This window comes from Narcine bancroftii, chromosome 6, assembly GCF_036971445.1.
Source record: "Narcine bancroftii isolate sNarBan1 chromosome 6, sNarBan1.hap1, whole genome shotgun sequence".
Taxonomy (NCBI): domain Eukaryota; kingdom Metazoa; phylum Chordata; class Chondrichthyes; order Torpediniformes; family Narcinidae; genus Narcine; species Narcine bancroftii.
Genome location: NC_091474.1, coordinates 143852604 through 143876560, shown reverse-complemented (window position 1 = coordinate 143876560; position 23957 = coordinate 143852604). Strand labels below are relative to the sequence as shown.

The following is a 23957-nucleotide window of genomic DNA, read 5'->3' as shown; positions in this document are numbered from 1 at the left end:
CAGTATGTCTTCATTAAATAAATTATCAAGGACCATAGGCCACAACTTTAAGTTTCACTGAAATCATGATCTAGCCAAGATGCTTTTCTGATTTCTGGAACATACTGCATATTCATTCAGCTACAACATTCATCTGAGAGAGAACAATATACACTACTTGGACAAAAGCCAGCCCACTAAAGGAATGTCAGCATAGAATTAGCAGGGCTGTAAAAATTTTCTGAACTAATTCCATTGTGGGAGGGTTTAGAGAAAAACTTAGCAGATTTAATTTTGTTAAAACCACAGAAAGGCTGGAGGAACTCAACGGGTCTCACAGCATACAAAGAAGGTAAAGATATCTAACTGATGTTTTGGGCTTGAGCCCTTGTTCAAGATATGAGTGAAAAACAGGCAGGCTCTTGATTAAAAAGGATGAGGAAGGAGGGAAGGAAGGGCAAAGGAAGGAGCACAGGACAACAAGCAAAAGGTAATTAGATATAGGAGGGCAGGAGAATAAAGGTGGGGGAGGAAAGAAAACAGAGGGAAAGAGATAGAGCTAGAGGAAAGGAGAAATAAGAATAGGGAAAGGGAAAGACCAAGGGTGGCTAATGGAAACAAGTAGCAGGAAATGCAGAGGGGAACGGGAGTGGGGGGGGGGGGGCAAATGGGAAATAGTATTTTATTCTCAAATTGGCCTCTCAAGCTTTAGGAGGAGGATTATGATGTACGAGCTTTCAAAATTGTTCAGGACAAACTGAATGAACCAGATCGCTGAAGACACAAGAGACGGATAGATGATAAAATCTAGAGCAAAGAACAAGATGCTGGAGAAACTCATCAGGTCAGGCAGCATTTATTGGAGGCAAAGGGACAGTCGAAGTTTGGGTTAAGACCCTGCATTAAATCTGAGAGGGACAACAGCCAGGAAAAAAGTGAGAAGCTCCGGCGAGGCAGGAGCCAGCAGGTGATAGGTTGAACCAAGTGAGGAATAAATTATTGGGCATTTGGAGCCAGGTGGGGGAAAGGGAGGAGGAAACAGAGATAGAGACTGGAAGGTCATGTGTGCAAACACAGGAGGTTATAGATGATGAAATGTAATTGGTAAGGAAGATGATGAATGAAACTAGAAAAGGGAGAAGAGGGTCAAACAGAATCATGTGGGGTAGCGAGAAAACAGGAGAGAAAGATGCACAGGGAGCGCAGGAAGGAAGTTGGAAAATTCAATATTCACAGAAAATCAGCATCTCATATTTCACCATGAGTACTCTACAACCCAAATGGTATGAACATTGACCTAGGAACATGGGGGTGCAATAATTCATACTCCGTCCTTCTTTATCTCTCCTGTTTCCTCCATCCTGCTCTTACCCAGTTTCATTCCTCTCTCCCACTTGGTTCCATCTAACCAACATCCCAGCCTTGTCTGATTTCACTCATCACCTCCCTTACTTATCAGATTCCAGCACCTACGGGCATTTGTTTCCATTGATCACTTTCTAGCCTGTTTCCACGTTCACTCCATATAGCTTCTTCTGCTGCCACTCCCTCACCTTTTCTATCCTTATTGGTCTCTGCCTAGCGCCAATCATCTCTCTCCTCACCTCATTCCACCTATCACTTGCCAGACCCTGCCTTGCTCCTCTTTCATTATTTGTACTGGATATCTCCCTTCGACCCCCTCAGTCCTGATGCAAGGTCTCACCTGAAGTGTTGACTGCACTTTTCCCTTCTGAAATGCTGCCCAATGCACTTAGTTTCTCCAGCTGTTTATTTTTAAAAAAATCAGATTTCTCTTTGTTTGCCTTTGTTTGAATACGTGCATCAACATTATGCTGTGGGAACATTTCAACAATCAAACAGGAAGACTGGATTTCAGACTCATTACAAATTTGAGGCAATAAATCATACTAATGCTTCAATGCTGTACCATTAGAACAGCTAAGATGCTGAAATGAGACCCAATCTGTCTGTCAAGATGGACATAACCATCATATTCAAAGATATAATCTGGTCAGTCATCTAATTTTCTGCTTATGCAAATTTGCTGCACACAGATTTTCTCAGAAATTGGAGTTCACTAAACTATTCTCACTGTAGCTTTCTGCAGATATTATAGTAATGGTATAACTGCTGTTATAAAGCAGGGGAAGTAAGGCAGAGATTTAACAGATTCTCACCATTAGCCATGAAGCAGCTGCAGAAAAGGCAAACATGAAGGGGAGGACAAATGATGAGGGTGTAGAGGAAAACTCCAGTCCCTCCCCATCAACTGTCAATACCAATGAATATGTATCAGATGTGTTTATATGCAAAGTTAGACATACCAAAAAAGATGTAAATAAGTGCCAGTAAACTCAATCCAACTGCTATACCAAGCTTCAGGTCAACTGCAAAGCCAAGTAGTACACCTGCTCCCACAGAGATCAAGACTGTAATGAATACCACCAGCCAAGAGAACTGGAAAAGGGGTTCCACCTGCTGCCCAGCAAAAGTCTTCATTTCATCTAAGGGTAAGATGAGAATACGGTGTCAGAGGGAACTGCTCTGTGTAAACTTAACAAAAATAAATTACTTACAGAATTAAACTTCTTTGATTACTGGAGTTCTCCAGAATTTTGGAACAGGAAAAGTAGACCATCAAGATAATTCCAACATTTCAGGTGATCTATGATTTAACATATTTTTTTAACGCCTTTTCTCCATTTCACATAATCTTTTTGGCTTCACATAAATGTACCAACATCAATGGCCTCATATAAACCTCTTTTTGTAGACAAGAATTTAAATTTCTACCATTGACTGCATTTCAAAATAATTCTAAATAACTTCCTGAAAAATCTGGATTTAAAAAAAATATAAACACTGTCGCATGGTCTAGAAAACCCCAAGCATTGGATAAATGCTCTTGCTCTCTACCTTAACAGTTGCCCTTAATACGTTTTTTTAAAACCATTCAATCAGTTCACAACTTAATTTTCTGTATCCCAGCAAATACAAACATTTATGTAATTCTCCCTTGTAGTTGAACCTTTGGAGTCAAATTAGCACAATGACAAATTACAGAGCGCTCCTTACTAGGATGGGGTTCCCCAGAAGTGCACACTGCCAGAGGGTTGACCAGAAATTCCTGTTCCGTAATTTTTGTTTATCCCCTGCACAATCTAACTTCAGCAAAATTATTTCCAGACTTTCCACAATATTTGTGAACAATCACGCTGAAGGAATAATATTAACAATGGTACAAACAGAGAAGTAGAATAATATGCTGCAGACAGAAAAAAAACAAACTCTGTGGAAACTAGAACACTTAGAAACATATTGTCATATAATTAAGGTAGGTTGATAGAAAATACATGTATAGAAGTTAAAAATACAAGATTTTATGAATCAATAAGCTTCTATGAAAGCACCATCACAGTTTACCTTCAAGCTTTTTCAGAAGAAATGATTTTCCACTTCCCCATTGTGCATAAAGTCCAACACAAATAGGTGGCTGCATAGTTGGCTCACTTAAGATATCTGCCAGTGCACTGCTATATAGATCATAACCAAGCATATCTCCATCTGTCTCAGAAGGCGAGAGATGCCCTGCAATTATTTTTAAAAATATTTAAACCAAGACAAATAGTATCAAATTGGCTTTACAAAGAGGAAAAAGCCAATGATAAGTGAGCAATTGCAGAAATTTAACTATAAAATTAATTAGAAGGAAAGAAACAATTACAATCATGAAACACTGAGGGAAAAAGCATGGGGTAGGGATAAATAAATAGCTATGAAATTTTAGGATCACAGAAGAAAATAACTTACCATAGCAAAAATAACAAAAGCAACAAAATCTTAGATAAGTTCAAAGAATAATCCACAAGAATTAACCAAGCTATTCCCGCAAAGCTGAAAAACTGATAACGATGGAATTTACCAGGCATGTCTCATTGACAAATCTGGCAGTCCATTCTCAATTACTGAAGTGATGGGAAATGTTGCCATTGGTGGTCTTAAGCACCCATTATTAATGTAGTGAACTGTTCCATCATGGTTACTTTAGAACATCATTCACTTGCCAAGGAGTTCATCGCCCTGTTTACTGAAGAATTGAATTCCAGTTGCTGGGTAGGATTGACTTTGAAGCATGAACAGATTTGATTTTGTATCAAGATCCACTATTCCAAAATTCAATTAGCTATATTTTACCCCAATATATCCTCTAAATCTGATGTGTACAACTCGGGAAGGTACTTTATATCATACGTTTTGGTTCTGCCCCTTCCTTTGTAACTACTGGAAAGAGTTATTTAGTACATTATCTTAATTGGTGATATAAATCTGTCTCTGAGCCCTTTTATGCTGGACCAACGGTCTTAATTTTGACTCCATCTCAATCCCACGCAATTGCTTTTGCTTCCCCTATTGCAAAGAGGCTAATTTTGCTGGAGCGAAAAGATGTGGTTCCTTCCACACATACACAATGGTTATTGGATTTGATAGCACCCCTTTCTCAAAAGAAAAATTAGACATTCAACTGCTAAAATGACTTTTTTTTCCTCCCCGAGGTTCCTTTTTCAATTACTTTCAAAATTTATAGATCAATTATTTTTGCTTTTTATTTAAAAAAAATCTCCTTTTTTTCTATTTGAACAATTAGCATTGTAATTAGTAGTTAATGCCTTGCTTTGATAGTAATTGCTCAAATAATAGGTTGGGGTTAGAAATTGGTCATAGACATTTTTTCCCCCCATCAATAACATGGATCATACGTATCATGCTTACTGCTTTCTACTATCTGTAATTTTCATTTACTTCTATTTGGACTTTATATCATATGTGTCTATGTATCTGATATTTTTTTCTTAAAAACCAACAGTAAGATTGAAAAAGAAGTTTTGTACCAATAAATCAATAGTAATAAAATTTCACTGGCTAGAATGGTACTATGAAGGTAGAAAATTGTGGTTAAACTCTTGTTTATCATCACTTCCCACACATTTCTGGAGGAATTCCTCAGGACAATATCTATTCATCTTCAGATATTTCTGCTGTAACCTTCCCTCATTATTTGTTGATGACTAAGAAGTGTTTATGCTATTTACAACCCCAAAAAGCAAGATGGTCCATGCTCAAAAGTGGAAGACATTGACATTTTTGGGTGGATTTAGAGAATTTTTTGGAACAAGTTACAGGCGTTGTATTCCCCAAAATCCAGATTCATTTTTTTAAAATTAGGAAATATTGAAGGAACAAGAAACAAATTAAAACTGTCAGTTGGAATTCGTTAAAGTTCCATTAGCAGTGGCAAGGAAATGTATTGGAACTACTTGGAAATCAGATATGCGTTTGGGTATGGCAAGGTGGAATGCAAGAATGGAAAGCTGCATGCCTTTGGGAAAAAAATGACAATTTCAGAAATAAGTATGCTGCATTTTTACAAATTATGTGCCCATCTACTCAAATATTAGGTTTAAATTTGTAACGTTGTGCTTCCTGCGCCTCTGCATCTGTTAGAATTGTATTAAAGAACTCTGTTCAAACATATGTGTGAGACAGCATCCCTCTGCAATCCTGAAAGTTTCTTCTTTCTTTAATTTTACATAACTATATTGTATCTTTTATATTAATTATTTTGAGGGTGGGGGCTTTGGGGGGGATATATAGCATCATTTATGTAGTTTCTAGAGGATGGATTTACATCAGACTTTTACAAAGAATTTAAAGATGTGTTGATTCCTGTATTTATGGAAGTTTTAATACAAATGGAAGAAACTGTAAATTTACCTGATACTTTTAAGACAGCATTTATAATGGCAATTCCAAATAAAGGTAAAGATTCAACAATTCCGTCATCTTATAGGCCAATATCATTATTGAATGTGGATTATAAGATAGTGCCTAAATTATTGGCAAATAGGCTGGAATTTTTTTTTTAACCAAGACTAATCAACAAGGACCAAATGGGATTTATATAAACAAAAGAAAATCGGCTGACAATGTAACTAGTTTGATTAGTTTAATTAATTTAGCCCAAAAGCAAGAAAATTTTAGTCTTGTGGTTGCTCTGAATGCAGAAAAAGCATCATCAGTTATATATTACACCACAAAAACTTAATAGATTGAATATATATTTTAATATATTTCGGATAAATGTTTTCAATATAAACAGGGTATAGGTACTTTTTTTTTACATTCTACGTGGACATGTTCCAAACTGAATTCTTTCAGGATTAATATAATAGATTTTCTTCAACAGGTAACAGGTGTTAAGCTCCAGAGAAATCCTATGCTGTTTCTTTTGGGGGATTCATCACAGATTAGTCCAGATTTAAAATTGGATTGGTTTCAAAAGGAATTTTTAAAAATCGCGCGGGCAGTTGCCAGAAAATGTGTAGGTGTTTTATGGAAATTAGATACGGATTTAGTATTAGATAGATGGCATGGTGAAATGCAAAGTTGCGTACCTTTGGAAAAGATCACATATGATTTAAAGAACGAATATGTTATTTTTTTTGAAAATTTGGTTTCCATATATGCAAAAAATTGGTGATATAAATTTATGTGTTTACATTATGTAAAGTGGTAGAATATAGTGCAAACTTTGTCACTCCCCGGCTTGACCTTAATATCTATCTCTATCAATGTATTGATTTATTTATATAAAACACTTAGATTTTGACCAAGTGTTATATGTTGCACAGTAGAGTTTTATTTTACACTTTATATTTAATGAATATACCGACAGCTATACATGTTAGAATATTTAGGCCATAACTTATCTATAAGGTAATATCCAGTATTGTTCTATTTTCATTCTTTTTGTCCTATCTTTTCTTTTTTTTCTTCTTTGGGGGTTTTTCTGTATGGGAGGGGATGAGTTGGGGGGGGGAGGAGAAAAATGATAAAACAGCATGTATTGATTTTGATATATAGAAATTTTGGCTATATGTAATTTTTAGATCTAATTTGAAAAAATGTATGTAGTTTCAAGTTCATTTTCTTATTGCAATTTATATTATTACATTAATCTTTGACTACTACTTGTATGGAAAAAAATTTAAATAAAATATTAAAAAAAGTGGAAGACATTCAAATTAGAAAATAATCTGCTAGAGGAATGCAGTATCAGGGTGGAAGCAGGAGAGGAAAGAAAGAATTGTCAATATTTTAGTTTGAGATTGCATCTGGACTGGTCATGCAGTGAGTGAGTGATGGCCAGTATAGAGAGAGGCTAGAAGGAGTGAGATGGGGCAACCAGGGGATTGAAAGATGACGGAGGGGGAAAGAGAGGTGGGAGGATAGGAGAAGTGGGGAAGCAGGGGAAGAAGTGAAGAAGTGAAGGTGGAGATGGTAGGTTGGTACGTAGGGAGTATCTATGAATTGAGAAAAACAGTTAACATTTCAGGTCAATGGTTCTACCAGTTATAATGAAGAATCACAGACCCAAAATAGAAACTATTTCATGCTCCATAAATTTTAACCTGACCTGCTAAGTCTTTCTGCATTTTTTAATCTCTATTGCAATAAATCCTTTAAATTTATCCTAATTTTGTTTGGAAAAAACAGCTGTATGCCAGTGTAAGAAGTTACCTTATTACAGTTTGCTTCAACGACCAGACTATTCTGATGAACATTTCATCAGCACCTAAAGTGATATTGTTTCTGGCCTACAGCAACTTTGAATAAATGTTGACTGGAGAAAAGGTACAGAGAACAAGATTTTAATTTTCTGGGACAAGATATGAGAAGGGGAAGACAAAAATAAGATGGATTAAAATTACGAAACTTTGAGGGCATGTGAGAAAAAATCTGGTAGATAAAATCCAAAATCCTGTTTAAAAAAAACATAACAACAAATGGATGAATAGCTTCCAAAAAGCACCAACATTGGACCCTGTGGATGGAGGAATTGCATAGTCTTTAAAAGACACAGGGAAATATTGACACTCAAATAAAGGGACAGACTGTGAATGTTTGGAAATAATAAACAAGGGAGAATGGTTAAGTCCCTTTAAAAGTGGATAAATTACCAGACCATGATAAAAATGTATCCCAGAGGAAAAAACACCTTTGGAGAAGAAGACGACAAATATGACATTGCTGTTTATAAAAGGGATAGGCCATATAATTCAATGCCAGGTAGGCGATAATGTGAGCAAATTATTGGAAAAAATCCAAAGGATAGAAAAGTCAAAATTTAGGAATGCACAAATAAATTTATGCAAGTCAGCATGAATTTATTACAGAAAGGTCATATCTGACTAAATTTAATGAATATTTGCAGATCATAATTTGGATGGAGAATGAGGATTGCACATTTCATGTTGTCAACATGGATTTCAGCAAGGCATTCGACAAATTCCACATGGCAGAATAAAAATTAAAATAAAACCCAAGGTGTTCAGGGAAAAAAATTAAGGGTTACAAAAACAGTCAACAAAAGTTTTAGTGACAGAATGGGTGTGTCCCATTTGGTCCCTTCTTTTTTTCATTATATCCACTGAAAATTTGGGTTTAATGTCCTGACCATGAGTTGCAGTTTATCAAAATTAGCCCAGTGGTTGATGGTGGGGAAGAGTGGCTGCAGGAAAATATCCATTCAATTGTCAGGTAAACACAAAGATGGTCACTAGAAGGCAATACAGAAAAGCGATGCAATAAATTAACCGAGGGCAAACAAGACCAATAAGTGATAGAAAAAAAAGAGGAATCTAGGTATGCACATACAAAGGTCCCTGAAGGATGGCACAGTTAGCATAATGCTGTTACAGTGCCAACAACCAGGGTACAATCCAGTGCTGTCTGTAAAGAGTTTGTGCCTTCTCCCCATATCTCTGTGGATTCCTCAGTACTCCAGTTTCCTCCCATCATTCAAAACATAGCGGGATTGCTGGTTAATTGGGTGTAATTGGGCAGAGCCTCAAAGGCCTGTTACACTGCCAGTATGCCTACATTTAAAATTTTAACAAAGAAACGGAATGCAAGAACATTATTCTTAACCTGTAAATTAAGGAAAAATCATGTTTTATCAGGGTGTGCAAAATTATGAGAAACATAATAGGACAAGCAGTCTGTATTTCCCATGACAAAGATGGATAGATAGCTTGGGGACAGATATTTTAGATGATTGGTTCAAGATTAGAAAAGGGGAAAAAAAGCTATCATTCAAGGTGTGATAGGGCTCAGAAACTGATACTGAAACATTTGTGATATTCAATTACTTGAAGATTATGGACCGACAGATGAGAGCAACCCAAATAGTTCCATTTTAACATTTCTTGGAGGCGATTTCACATTCTTAATTCTTCAAAACAAAAGATTGCAAGTAATGTTTATTAAATACTAGTTAATTGTATACAAACGTTTGGCATTATTTGCTAAGAGAAATCTAGAACTACAGGTTTCTGTTTAAAAGTAAGGTACGCTCTTTTACAATGGAGGCACCTTTTTCTCCTCTTGACAAGTTGGAAGTCGAGAATTGTCTTCCTCAAAAGACATTGGAAACATACTTTGAATATTTTAAGTAAAAAATAAATAGATTTTATATAAGCAATGATATGAAAAGCTTCCAAATGTAAAGCTGAGCTAAAATTATATCAACTCTGACATTGTGGGGCCAACTGGTTTATGCTTTTCATCTAATATATATGTTTGAGCACGTAGGTATGTTTGCCCGTTCTCCATGCAAATCAATATGGAGCACTCTAGTAACATTTGATGCTGAATGTCATGACCACATCGAATTTAACTTTTAAGGCCATATGAAGTTCAAAAGTTCAAAAAAAGAAATTGAATTTGCACCAGGGACACCTCAATTAGTTACAGTGCCGGGCATCAATGTACATTCAGAATAAAAACAAGTGGCCAAAGCAACACCAGGCCCACCTCAGTGCTCAGACCTCCAGACAAACAAGGAGCAGGAATCTGAGGACTACCACCAAGCCTGCCTCAGTGCTGATGTCGCCATGCATTTCATGAATGGATGACAAGAGTCCGCTGAAGAAAAACAAGCAAGACTCCAAGCAATGAGAAGAAAAGCCACCAGCCGAAGGGCAGCTTCATTTACTACAGCCAGCCTGCTAAATGCTGCATTCGATCAGTCAGTTGACAATGAGTAGTCTTCCATTAATGCAGTTGCAATTAGCTTCATGTCAGAGGTTTGCCAACATTGTGGAGTGAAGAAGCAGAAAGGTGAAACACCATCGATATATTATTCCAATGGAAAGCAGCCTCACAACCAGTGAAAATGCTGTTGCTTAAGACCACCAGTGGAGTCCAAACATTTCCTAAAGATGATCAGAGCCTACAACTCAGCATTTCAGATTACATCTTTTGGAACCCACAACAACTGAGTATTTTATTTCCTGGGCAACAGTGAGTATCCTGCTAGTAATTCATACATTTGTATACACAACCTGAAAGAATGTTGTGCACGTGGCCAATATTTTCAAAGCAAAATTTCTAAATCTTTTAAATTTTTGGTGTAAAATTCAAATGTACCTTCTAGCACAACCCCAAGAAATCCATGCAAGTTGTCTTGTATCCTATATTTCACTGCTTTCCTCCCACTTCTCTTCCAAAGTATAGATTTATTTTCTTGTTGAAACTTTCCATCATCAGGGAAAGAAACTGCACTACAGTTATAATAGTTAACAGATTATTTTTGGACTTGGATTACGGAATTCCACATTATTCAAGTTCCTATTCTATTATTTACATTTTTTCAGTTTTATTTTCTATCCACGATGTCAGTAAAATTGCTATAGCTGATTTCTAAATCCAGGTGAGTAGAAATTGTTTTGAGTACATCTCTTCCAATGATACAAATCCATCCTGCTTCATAACATATAAATCAGATAGTTTTCTTAAAGGATGTAACCTAACACCACAGTTCTGTTGAATATTCAGCAACTTTGGTGGGCTAGTGATGAAAGAACTATACATTTTATGAGGACTACCACCAAGCCTGCCTCAGTGCTGATGTCGCCATGCATTTCATGAGTCTGCTGAGGAAGAACAAGCAAGACTCCAAGCAATGAGTCATGGTACTAACCATCTTGGATGATGTTGTTCTTTATCAGTATTGATGGAATTACCATTCAAGCCAATTGAACACATACCTGACAGATGGAACAAAGGCAGTGGAGAGTCGAGTAGTAAGTTACTGCAACCTGTTCTTGAGGGAGTAGTATTTAGCTGAATGGTCAAGCTAAGTTTTCAGTTATTTGGTGAAACCAAGGGTGTTGGTGGTGATTTGTTGGGATTGTCATTGCCTGGGGTTGTGCAGTGTTATTGCTACTTGCCATTTAATCTGCCCAATTCCATTATTTGAGATGCTGCAAATGAAACCAAATGCCTTGTAATGAATGAATACCTCCACTTCTGGCATTCTGATGAAGTAAGAGTCAATGAAGGCAGCTGAGTTGGCAGGGCTGAAAATATTCTCATAGGAACTCACACAGTAGTGTCCTGAGATGGAAAAAATTAATTTCCAAAAACTACAACCTTCACGTCACTGTCCAGTGGGAGAATTTTCTCAATTTCCCATCAATTTTGATTTTAGCGAAGCTGCTTAAATCCATGGTAGGTAAAATATGGTTTTAACGCCAAGGGCACCTCATCTCTGTGCTATTGCTTTGATTGGTTCTGAAGGCAGTTGGCCTTGTATTCAAATTAAGCAGGGGTGAGTAATGAAAGGTCGTGGTAATCAAATCAAACCAAAGCCTCAGTGCCTTCGATATTATTTTGTAAATGCAACAATTCATTGAAAGTTCTTAGATTGCAACAGAAAAGCTGATTCCATGACGCATTCTTTCTCTCTCTCACACATTCGCCTGTGCTGTCTCCTCCTGTAGCTGAAGACTTCTACTCTTTTTGCCTCTTCCTCTGACGATATAAGAGAAGGTTTGACACAAGATATCTTGTATAACTAATAATAAATGACTTCTCTGGGAGATTTAATGAATTTTCTTTATTATAAATTCAGGCCTACAAACTTCATTGTTTGTTCTTTTTTGGAGTTTGCGACATCTCATGGCTCTCTTGTTTATCTATTGTGTTTTTAATCATCCCGTTCTGACCTGCTTAGTGATCATGTGGTAACTCTATTTATGTGCTGAAAATTATAAAATGAAAAAGCCTTTTAAAATGCAAAGCAAACAAAATAATAAACACCATAAGGATACAAGTATCATAGGATGTTCCTCAAATATATTATCATTATGTCAATGAGAATTAAAGTTTCAGGACTAGAGATAGAGAACTCTCAAAAAGTTATGTTTAAGAATTTTTGTTCCATGTTTCTGCCATTTTTGGTATTAAATTGCAGACAAAAGCATTAAACCTAGCTCTAATCTTAGAAGTACAGGTACTCCCTGACTTACGACTGTAATTTGGACCAAAGGATTGGTTGTATCTCAAAATGGACCGGAATTATGCGGTGGGTTTGCGTATTGGAATTCAGTTGGCGAATGCGCGAGAGTTAAATGCCCTCACGATGTTGAATTTGCACCCTCAACTCTTGTGCAAGCTCCAACTGAACTCCGATGGCGTACCGCTTATGCTCACAGGAATCAAGATGGCCATGCCCAGGACGCTGACTACAAAATAAATACGCACCTTTTGGCTCTTACATGCCCTGTATCCCGGTTATAGTTTTTCAAATACAACATAAACAGTGTAAATCTTATATATTTTCTTTATAATTTTTGAACAAATTTTCAGTTGTATGTGTAGATGGACGCAAGTCGCATAGCCGCAAGTCAGGTAGTATCTGTATTTATAAATTGTAGTGATGGTCAATATGAAAGAAACCATTTTATTTATTGGCAAATTTATGAACTCCATGGAGAGACTGGGTTTATACCAATGGAAAATTAAAAAAAGCATTCTCACTGTTTTACTCTCACTGACGTCCTGTTTCTAAACCATGGGCCAGTCCAAGATCATTTTAACCTTGGAAGGTACAGTATTTTTAAAAAATTTGAATGGTCAATGATCACAAGAAAATCAGATACCAAAGTGAGCTTGCATAATCCATAACATCTAAAGTGTCAAGATAAGAAACTTATGGAAAAAAAATGGTTATCAACTGTAAATTATCCATTAATGTAGTAAAGACTGACATAATGTTGAAAGTGTTGAGGTCAAGTAGTTCAGAAACCTGATAGTTTGTATCAAAATTAGTACAATACGTTATTTAAAAATTTTTAGTATGTATTTTGTTTTGTTTTTGCACTTTCGGTTGTTACAAATATTGGTACTAATTTAATTACCAGTATGCTACTCTTCATAATTAAAACAATGGCATATTTATTCATGGGTTCAATGATAAAATAGCCTGAAATTGATGACTGGAACAATACAAAATTGAACAATAAACAAAATTATATTTCCCCCCCTTCAAATTGGTCTGACACAGGACAATAGAATGGATATAAAGATTTTCTGCAGGGCCTGACATACTCTGAACTTGCCTGGAGTTGTCTTTACCTGAATTACCAACTTTGCTAGTTTACATCTTGATAGGGAGTTAAACTCAGGGTCAGGAAAACACAGGGGACACTAACACGATGCCACTGAATGTAATTGGACTTCTCAGCAACACGTTTCCTTGCTCCAATTAAGATACAATTGAGAATAAATAATCCCATTCAAAAAAAAATCATACAAATCCATTTCTGTCCCAGGATAGTTGTTCTAAACGGCAGCAGTAATGAAACTACAATTGGCCGAAAAGTTTAGGAAAGTCATTGCTGTGAAATTTATTGATCTCTATGATACATTGATTTATATGTTAATGCTCCACAAAACCTGGGATATTCTCAGGAAGCACCCAAATAATATTAAAGGTGCATGATCAACTGCAGGAATGTTGGTATCTCCTGATCTGTCTCTATTATATGATTAGCTTTAACTAGATAACTACTTAATGGAATAAACTGTCACTGAATAGCACTCAGAAATTGTAACTGCTTTTTGTGCCCACCCCACCCACGACTTTAGTTAAGACAAAGATTTCTTCAGGATTATAGTTGGGATTATTTACTTAGCATTGTACCATTAGAAAAGCAAAACAATTTCAATAGACTAATTCTGATGTTTTCCCTATATACCATACATTTAACAACACATAAATGAGAACATCCTTACTTGCTCCAAATATCTGGGTCAAAATGCTTTTCTGATGGCTGCAATCAATGTTGTATGGTGTTTCGCCTGCTTTGTTAGGTCGATATAGAAGTCGTCCATCTTTAGGATTTCTCAGGAGCAATTCTGCCAATTTCCTGCTTCGTCCACGGATCGCTATATGTAGTGGAGTGTCCCCTTTCTGAAACCAGTGACAATGAAACTTTTTCTCATCATGTGTCTTCATTTAAAGAAGTCAGACTTTCAGAATACAATAAAATTTAAATAATTCATTATCCAATGGTTTGGTTATCCTGCTGGTTTGGCCTCTGGCTTCCATGTTGGTCCACTATGAGCCAGAGGTCTGAGATGAAAGTGGGTGTGTGGACAGAGCTGGAGCCAATGGTGGGACTATCATGGATAAGGTTTGCATCTAGAGCTGGAATTTGCAGTGCTTGTACATATCAACCTTTTGGATAAATTGAAATGTTCAAACTGAAACTTAAAAGCAGGAAGTCACCAGGCTCTATTTTCAGCTTCCTGTAAACTCACCTGGTCTGGTTCCCATTCCCTTTAAACAGAGCTGGCTCCAAGAGAAGTGCCACAAGCCCCATTCTCCATTTTCCTGCATTCCCCGAAGCTTATAATCTCACACGCACCCATCCACTCTTATTTTTTTAGCCATTATGGGGTCATTTACAGTGACCAACGAATCTGCTAGAAAGTCAATGGAATGTGGGAGAACACTAGCCACTGCAAGAACTTTGGAAACTCTGCAGTTAGTGCCAAAAGTCAGGAGAGAGCATTGGTTCATTAACTTGTGGGGCCATCAAATTCCCATTGAACAGAAGTTCACTATCCAGCCATAAAAAAATTGTAGGCAGATGATTTAAAAATACTTTGCCAAATGAAATGGATTTACCTTTATCTGACACAAAGTATAATAAATAATTTTAAATATAAAATATTCTAACAATTTCAGCATTTACTGAAGTTATTGAATGACAACTCTCATGGAGATATGAATCAATTGTCGGTAAAGACATTTGGTTTCATTTGGCATCATGTTCAGCACAGACCTCATGGGCCGAAGGACCTGTTCTTGTGTGTGCTGTTTGTTCGAGGTCCTGATGCAACCTTGCTTTGTAAGAACATACTTAATTACTAGCTACAATTTTTTCCAATAAAACCACCAGTAACCTGCCCCCATTCCTTCATAGATGCATAGAGTTTGGGCTGATGGATTAGCATGGATAGAGGATTGGTTAACCGATAGAAAGCAGAGAGTTGGAATACAGGGTGTTTTTTTGGTTGGCAATCAGTGGTGAGTGGGGTGCCACAGCGGTCAGTGCTGGGCCCACAACAGTTCACAATATACATTCATGGGCTGGAAAAGAGGACAGTGTGTGTATCAAAGTTTGCTGATGACATTAAATTGATTGGAAAAGCAAATTGTGCAGAGGATATGGAGAGCCTGCAGAGAGATGAGTGGGCAAGGGTCTTGCAAATTGAGTACAATGTGGTAAATGTGAGATTATCCACTTTGGAAGGAAGAATGGAAGATCATATTTTTAATGGCAAGAGATGGCAGCATGCTGCCATGCAAAAGTTCTTGGGAGGGCTTGTGCATGAATCACAAAGGTTTGGCTTGCAGACGATCAAGAAGGGAAATGGAATGTTGTCCTTCATTGCTACAGGGACTGAATTTAGGAGTAGGGAGATTATGATGCCACTGCACAAGGTACTGGTGAATCTGCACCTGGAATACTGCGTGCAGTTCTGGTCCCCCTACTTGAGGAAGATGCACTGGCTTTGGAGGCGGCACAGAGGACGTTCACCAGGCTGATTCCAGATATGAGGGGGTTATCAGTTGGGACTGTTTTCGCTTGAATTTAGAAAAATGAGAGGGGATCTTATAGAAACAAATAAAATTATGAAAGGCATAGATAAGAGTTGTTCCCATTGTTGGGGGAGATAAGAACTAGGCGATTAAGCCTCAAGACCCAAGGTAGTAGATTTAGGGCAGAGATGACAAAGAACTGCTTTTCCTAGGTGTTGAATCTATGGAATTCACTGCCCACTGAAGTGGAGGCTACCTCAGTGAATATATTTAAAATAGGGGAATTAAGTGATATGGAGAAAAAGTAGGTATGTAGAAATGAGCCTATCATCAGATCAGCCATGATCTCATTGAATGGTGGAGCAGGCTCAACGGGCCGGATGGCCTACTCCTATGTCTTGTGTTCTTCAGGAAATCTCCATGTACACATTATTGAATTTACTGCGAAAAGAACATTCCTATTCTTTTCCATATAATACTTCAGCATGCCCAAAATCTAGAAATGTCAGTGTCCAGATATTTCCCCAAGCTACCTGATTCTCTAATTGTTAATGGTAAAAAAAATTTCAATTGTACCCATTTTGATTGTTTGCAAGCATTGATCAAAAATAATTTGTGTCTAATAATGATGGTTGTCTCATTCACATAAAAAAGTTATAAACTGTGAATTTATCCACCTGAACCATTATACAAATTTAACTGGACCTGATAAAAATCGTGATTTTCCTCCACATCCGACACATTATCCTCTGACACTCCCGCCAACTTCAGCACAATCCCACTATCAGCCACAATTTCCCCTCTCCAACCCTATCCATTTTATGCAGGGGTATGTCTCTCAGAGACTCCCTAGTCTGCTCTTCCTTCCACACCCACAATTGCATCCCATTAGGCATTTCCTACTGTCGTGACAGAAAGTTCAAAGTTTGTCCCTACATCTTCTTCCTCACCTCCATTCAAACAGACCTTCCAGGTAAGGCAGAGCTTTACAAGTACAGGCAGTCCCCAGGTTGAAAACATCTGATTTATGAACAACCTGTAGTGACGAACCAAAATGCCGGCCAGGAGAATGATGCCTACTTCTGGTTCGAGCAAAGCTCGCTTTCCATTGGCTCACTGCCCACGAGTGTCAGGCGACCAGTGATGCGCATCCGCTGTCAATCAGGCTATGCCACACGCAGCCTGAGCAAAGCAGCAGGCAGACAAGGGGACAAGCAGCCTGACGGAGGGGAGGGAGAAGAAGAAGTGTGTGCCATCATGACACCCCGCAAAAAGGCCACTGCTCGGCCTTAAAGTGTGATTAAAATTATTATTACCTTTATTACTATTACGTATTGCATTATTATGTACTGTATTTTTATATTTAAGTTGTTTTAGTGTATTGGGAAGTGTTTTATATGCATATAAAGGTAAAATATATACTATATAACCAAGATAAACATTTGATTGACACTAAATAAGGACTGCATGTACCTGTTCTGACTTAAATATAAATTTGGGTTAAAAATAGATCTTGGTAATGGAACTCTTATTTAAGCCTGGGACTGCCTGTACATCATCCAACCTGATCTACTAAATTAGATGCACTTGGTATGGCCTCCTTGAATCAGCAAGACCAAACACAGATTGGTGGACTGTTTTGCCAAACACTTACACTCTGTTTGTAGATCTAAACTTGAGCTTCCTGTAGCTGACCATTTTAACTCTCCCAACCATTCCTATGGTGACACACTGTCCTCAGCCTCATCCATTATCAGGTGAGGCCAAATGTAAACCTGAGGTACAACACATCATATCCTTCCTTGACAGCCTTAAACTCAACATTGATATTTTTTCTAATTTTAGGTACTCCCCCACCCCCATCTTATTTATCTCTTCTTTACGTACATATGTTTATTTTTTCTTTCTCTCTAGCTTTTCTCCCTCTCCCTGTCCAAAATGGTTTCTCCCTCGACCATTCTCTCCACCTCCCACACCTTCTGACCTATACCCCATCATTTCTGGGCCCACCCCCTGCTTTGTTCCTCATTTATATAGGAAATTTCATCTTTTTATTCTCATCTTGATAAAGGGTTTAAACCTGAAACATTGACTAACACAGGGGTTGGCAACTTTTTAAAAAAAACTCACAATTCCTCTTAAGTATCCCCTATGCCATAAGTGATCTGTGGATAAGTGCTCTAAGGGATTGATTAAGGTGGTATTTGAGTGGAAAGAAAAAGGTTGAAAACCACTGTTTTAATCGTATCTAATTGACTCCTTATGTGCATGGTTTCATAACTCCAAAGGAAATGGGCCAATGACAATTTTTCTCAGGCACAATATTTCAGTAACAATTGGCTCTAGAGCAGTGATTCTCAACCTTCCCTTCGCACTCACATACTACCTAGAAATCCCTTAGAGCACTTATCCACAGATCACTTATGGCATAGGGGATACTTAAGATGGATTGTGAGTTTTATAAGAAGGTTTCCCACCCCTGGACTAACCATTTCTATTCATGCACGTTGCCTGACCTGTGAGTACCTCCCGCAATTCTTTGTCTGCTTGAGATTCCAGCATCTTCAGCTTTTGTGTTTATCTAATAAAAGTAATTAGGATTTAATTTTTGAAAATTAGCTTCAGGTGAGGACAGTGCCTGGATATGTATGCAATTAGGAAGTTACATAAATAATGAAGCAGAATTAAATTTAAGGCAACATTAATGCAGATTAGTAATGCAATGAAAAATAAATTTAGTTCAAATACAAAGACATTTTGGTAATTCTGAAAATTTACATGTTACCAATAGAGTTATTGTGCAGAAATGGGCCTGGAGCAATGAAAACAATGATTGACCAAGATGATTGGTGTCACATAGAAGTGCAAAGTATGTGTTTTTCATTTCAACATGCACCTCCAAAAGAACTTTATTTTTTGTAAAGCCCCATCAAAAAGAAACCCACTTGGCCTGTCATCTTCTAAACAATTTAGAATGTGAGGGGTACATGACAGCCCTCCACATACCTCCAAATTAACAAATTCTTCCTCCCGGATTATATTTTATTTGTTATATCCTCATTCATTGTCCCTGAAAATAGTCCAAACCTTCACTGTATCCCAATTTAACCACTAAAATTAACTTCCATCACTAATTTTTCTTGTATTGCAGAGCACATCAGCATAAATTTCACACAATATTTTAGTGGAATTAAAAAAAACACTTTAACAGTGAAAATAATTGAACATTACATTGCAACATTTATCTTACTTATCTAACTACAGCAAGAAAGAAATTTTGGTTCATCTGTAAACTGTAAACTCTCATTCACATAGAGAGGCAGTTGTTACCTTATCCACTGCAGAGACTTTAGCACCCTTATCCAATAAAAGTTCAACTATCTCAATATTTCTCATTTTAGTTGCTTTAATGAGTGGTGTCTCACCATCCTGAAAGTCAAGAGAGGAACTTTTGTTAATTTTAAGGTCAGTACCAGAAGTATTCTATAATCTAACAAATAACACCATCCTGCTTGATGACAATTTTACCATAAAGGAAGTCTTTTGAGGTTATTTTCAAGGATGATATTCCTAACAACTTCTTAGTAGCCACAAGTTAGAGGTTAAAAAACTGAACTGAATTGAATTCCAATTAATGAACATTTTCATTTGAAAGGACTGTAATACAAAATATCACATACTGACTGGCATGAAAATTGAATGCAAATTATATCTAGTACCATGAAAAATATTAAGAAAAACACAAAAAGGTTTCTAGTTAATATCCCCAGAACTAATGTTCCCAAGCTAGGGTCAAGTTAAGTGCAAATAAAACTTCTTATATATTTCTCACAACAAGAATGTTCCTGCAGGCCAGCAGATTATTCAATTTCCTTCTCGATTATCCTGTGGCTCGATTTGCACAACATCAGAATGAAAGGGAATCAGTATCAATTAAAAACTAGAATAAAACTTCAACTCAGAGAATTGTGAATTTGTGGAACTCCTACCACAAAAAGTAGTTGCGGCCAGTTTGTTTGATGCATTCAGACAGGAACTGGATGAGGCCCTGTTGGCTATAGTGATCGTGGATTTTGGAGAGAAAGCAGGAACATGGTAGTGAAGTCAATATGATCAGTCATGATCACATTGAATAGTAGAGTAGGCCTGAATAGCCTTCTTCTGTCCCTAATTTCTATGTTATTTATTCAAGGTATTTAAAGACATCAAAAGAGAATTTTATTGGCAGAAAGAGATTAGTCAAACCCAATCTTGTGATGTGTCCAGTTAATTAGGTTCTGATAGTCCTACCAGAAGTGAGGTCTTAGAAGCCAGTGCATCTGTATAGTAAATAAGATAAATAGTTTATCTCCTTATCCAATCAGTCTTGTGTACTGATAAATAAAAAGGTTGACACCAAAATAAAATTTAATACCAGGAGAAATTAAGGAATGGAAAAACAATTACATTAATAATAGAAAAATGCTCAGAACTAATGTGTAAATTAAAGGAAGCAAGCCCAAATCAATTATTGCTCAATTTTTGGACAAGAGAGGCTGATTCAAAACTATGAACAATCAATAAATTGAGGGTATGGGGAAGGAGACATCATCTATTAAGAACCAGACATTTCATAAATTTAAAAAAACGGACCTAGTAAAGTCAAGAAAAAATAGATTTTTCTAGTTTGGTTGATAGTTCTAAGATGTATTTTTCTATTTTTCTTTCTGTGTTTTTTGATTTCTTTTTGGGGATTTTTAAATCTTTTTTTATTTGGGGGAGAGGGGTGGGGGAGGGAAGATTAGATTGGGGTTTTAAAAACCTTCATGTAATATGATTATACATTAATATGCTGCATGTATATTTTGAACGCGAATGCATGTATGACTTGAAGCGTTAAAAAAAACCCAGACATGTTGGTCATTTAATGAGAAATAAATCTGCAAAAGCAGCAATTTCACTAAAATCATAGGGAAGAACAAGTTGTCATTTTCATGAAGCTGTTGACTACCCAGCAACATGTGCAGGTTCACAATTCACAAAACATGGATTCACTTTTTTTTAAAACTTATTGTGAAGTAAAATTTGGCATCTAAATACTTACAATGAAATACCACTGACTAAGACCAGAAATAAGATGACCCAACAAATACAATGATAAAGGTCTCACCAGAGGCAAGCACAAACAAGCATCTTAAATTTGATAATACCACTTAAGTCATCGAGTTGGAACAGTGAAGCAATAACAATTGGAAAACAAATAATTGAATGACATCTGTCAAGATGTATGCAAATTGGATCGTTCCTTTGAGGAATAAAAAGAAAAGTGACAAAACATCAAAGTGAAGCATTGATTGGATATTTAATACTGTAATGATTCTGGTAAGTGCAGTTATAGACATACCTTAATGCAGATTTCGGTGTCAGGATTGCACTGAAGAATATCTCTTACTATGGTTGCATTTCCTTTCTCCACAGCCCAGTAGAGAGCAGTTTTATTATCCTAAAAAGATTGTCAGAAAAATATCAATGACTTCACTGAAAGAATATTCAATTTTAAAATGTCTACATTAACTCAGTGGTATAAATGCCTCCTGAGAATAAAATAGTTTTATTTTCAAACCTTAAGAGTCTGGAGCACCTATTCTGGACTGATTTCCACAACACTACAAGGCAATTGGCTAAGCCATAGATTCTCAAGGTGGGTGTATGCCCCACCAGTGTGGCGTGGGGTGAAGAAATATTTTGGGAAATAATTAAAAAGTTGGTTTGAAAAAAATAAATCATTATGTTGGTGTGAAATATGTGACTTGGCAACACTGTCAGTTCAACACAACAAGCAACTTCCAAGTAAAATCACTTTGTTCTTTCTCCTAATGCATTTTTGCTCTTCTGAATTTTCACTCGTTTCTCTTATTTTAACTGTTGTTATCCTTGGTTAACATTATAATAATATTTTTCTGACCGGCCGTATTATCATCCATTCCAAATTATCTCATTGGTGATGAGGATTCCAAATGATCTCAACAATCATTTCTCTGTCCATACCCCCTTTTTCCAGTTCAGTAGTGAATGAGACCTGTATCTGTATGCATCTTTCTGCACTAACGTATTGATTGGCAGGTGGGGGGGGAGGGGGGAGGGTCCATCCCAGGTGCTAGCCTGAGGGAGACACCAAAAATCTGAAAAAAAATAGGGACCTCAGAAAGTAATGCAAGAGGCTAGTGCAGACTTGATGCACTCTCTGCAAGAAAATATGTTAGAAACCATGTTACAGTTTTTTTTCTTTTTTTATAAAGGGTCAGTGTTCTTCCTTTGATTCGATCATTATTTTTATTACATTTTTCAATTCTAAAACATAATAAAATATTGATTAATCTGTTTCAGGGAGCTTGCACTGTTGTATTAATTTGTTTTAAGGAGCTCATGCTGTTGCATATTCAAAATGAGCAGACTTAACAAATAAAAGGTGCATCGATATTCAGTGGAGTTTTTGAAGTTTGGATTTGTACCTGCTGTACACAATGAACGTGCACCTTTTTGCCTACTATGCCAACAGACTTTGACAAATGAATCAATGAAAGCAGGCCATCTTGAAGCTCATTTGAGGGTAAATCTGGAATATTTTAAATCATTGAAAGAGAAATTTGAAAATAGATTTAAAAAATCACTTCATAATTTGCTGTGTAAACTACAGCCCTGAATTGTACCCTATGAAATTGCTGAAAGCAAAACATGGGAAGAATCATAAGATTGGGGAGGAACTGATTAAACCTGCAATATCATTGTTTCTCAAAACAGTTCTGCAAAAGGATGACAAAGATCTGAGATTCATCACTCAAGTTTGCGGAGGAGCTAGTGGAGTTGTTCAAGTGAACCGGTACGGACTTGAAGGGCCGACATGGCTTGTTTCCGTGCTGTAAACGGTTATATGGTTATATGTCCGAGCAACGCCATTGAGTAATAGTACTGACTGCAAAAGAATAGATGACATGGGGCAAGATGTTGAAAAACAGCTTAATGAGAAGTTGAAATCACAAAAGTTCTCAATACAACTAGATGAATTTACCGTACGGGACAGTGAGGCTCTGCTATTGGCATATGAGAGATATATTGATAAGGAAGAGTTTCAATAAGAGATGATGTCTAATTGATATCGACAGCAAGCTCAAAAATGTTTAGGATGAATATGAAATACCAAAATGTATCTTGTGGTGCAGATAGTGCACTGGCTATGATGGATTTTTAAAAAAAAACCAATAAGTTTAAAACTAATAAAGGAGAAAAATCCAAACATGTTGGTTATTCACCAAGAAAACTTAGTTGCCAAAAAGATTTCCCATTTTCTACACGAAATACTGCATTCTGTGATCAAGTGTATCAATGCAATCAAAGCTAACGCCAAAAGTGAACATCTGTTTAAGCAGTTTTCTGTTGATAAAAATGCAGAACATGAGATTATTGCTTCACACTGAAGTGAGGTGCTTGCCAAAGGGAAACTGCTTCAAAAGGTTTATGGAACTCTTTGATCTCCTCAGCGAGTTTTTGAAGGACAAACCTGAAATGAAGTTCTTGCTAACAACAGATGGCAAAGCTTATGTGAGTTACTTGGACATTTTTGAGAAACTAAGTACATTGAACAAGCAACTCCAAGAAGCAAATATGATGTTCGTTGATGCAAAAACAGGTATTTGGATTCATGACTTATAAATTATGAAAAATAAATATTTCTGCAAGAAATTTTAGTCAATTCTTTTGGTTGAATAAGTGTGAGGTAACTAATGCTGCATTGTTGACCATTTGAAAATGTTGGTTACTGACCTCAATGATGGACTTTGTGATTTAAAGGCACTGGACTTTCCCTCTTGGTTAACTCAGCCATTGCTGGTGGACTTATCTGAAGATCCAGTGCAATACCAAGAGGAGTTATCTGAATTACAGCATGATAAATCTGTGAGAACTCTGTTTAAAGTGAAAGGAACCATGATGTGGTTGTCTAACAAGATCAAAAAGAAATACCCAAACATGATTACTTTAGCAA

At 36.7% G+C, this 23957-nt stretch overlaps 1 protein-coding gene across 5 annotated transcripts in view; it reads right to left on the bottom strand.

Annotated features, from left to right (window-relative positions):
- LOC138736554 (kinase D-interacting substrate of 220 kDa-like) overlaps nucleotides 1–23957 on the bottom strand; it is a 135058-nt gene that overhangs the window by 66467 nt on the left and 44634 nt on the right. For all 5 annotated transcript variants that reach the window (XM_069886242.1, XM_069886244.1, XM_069886241.1 and 2 more), the window contains exons 10-14: nucleotides 21321–21419; nucleotides 19268–19366; nucleotides 14122–14299; nucleotides 3406–3570; nucleotides 2307–2486 (exon numbers count right to left, since the gene is read on the bottom strand). In XM_069886242.1, the coding sequence (XP_069742343.1) occupies nucleotides 2307–2486; nucleotides 3406–3570; nucleotides 14122–14299; nucleotides 19268–19366; nucleotides 21321–21419 (721 nt within the window). The remainder of the gene's footprint in view (nucleotides 1–2306; nucleotides 2487–3405; nucleotides 3571–14121; nucleotides 14300–19267; nucleotides 19367–21320; nucleotides 21420–23957) is intronic.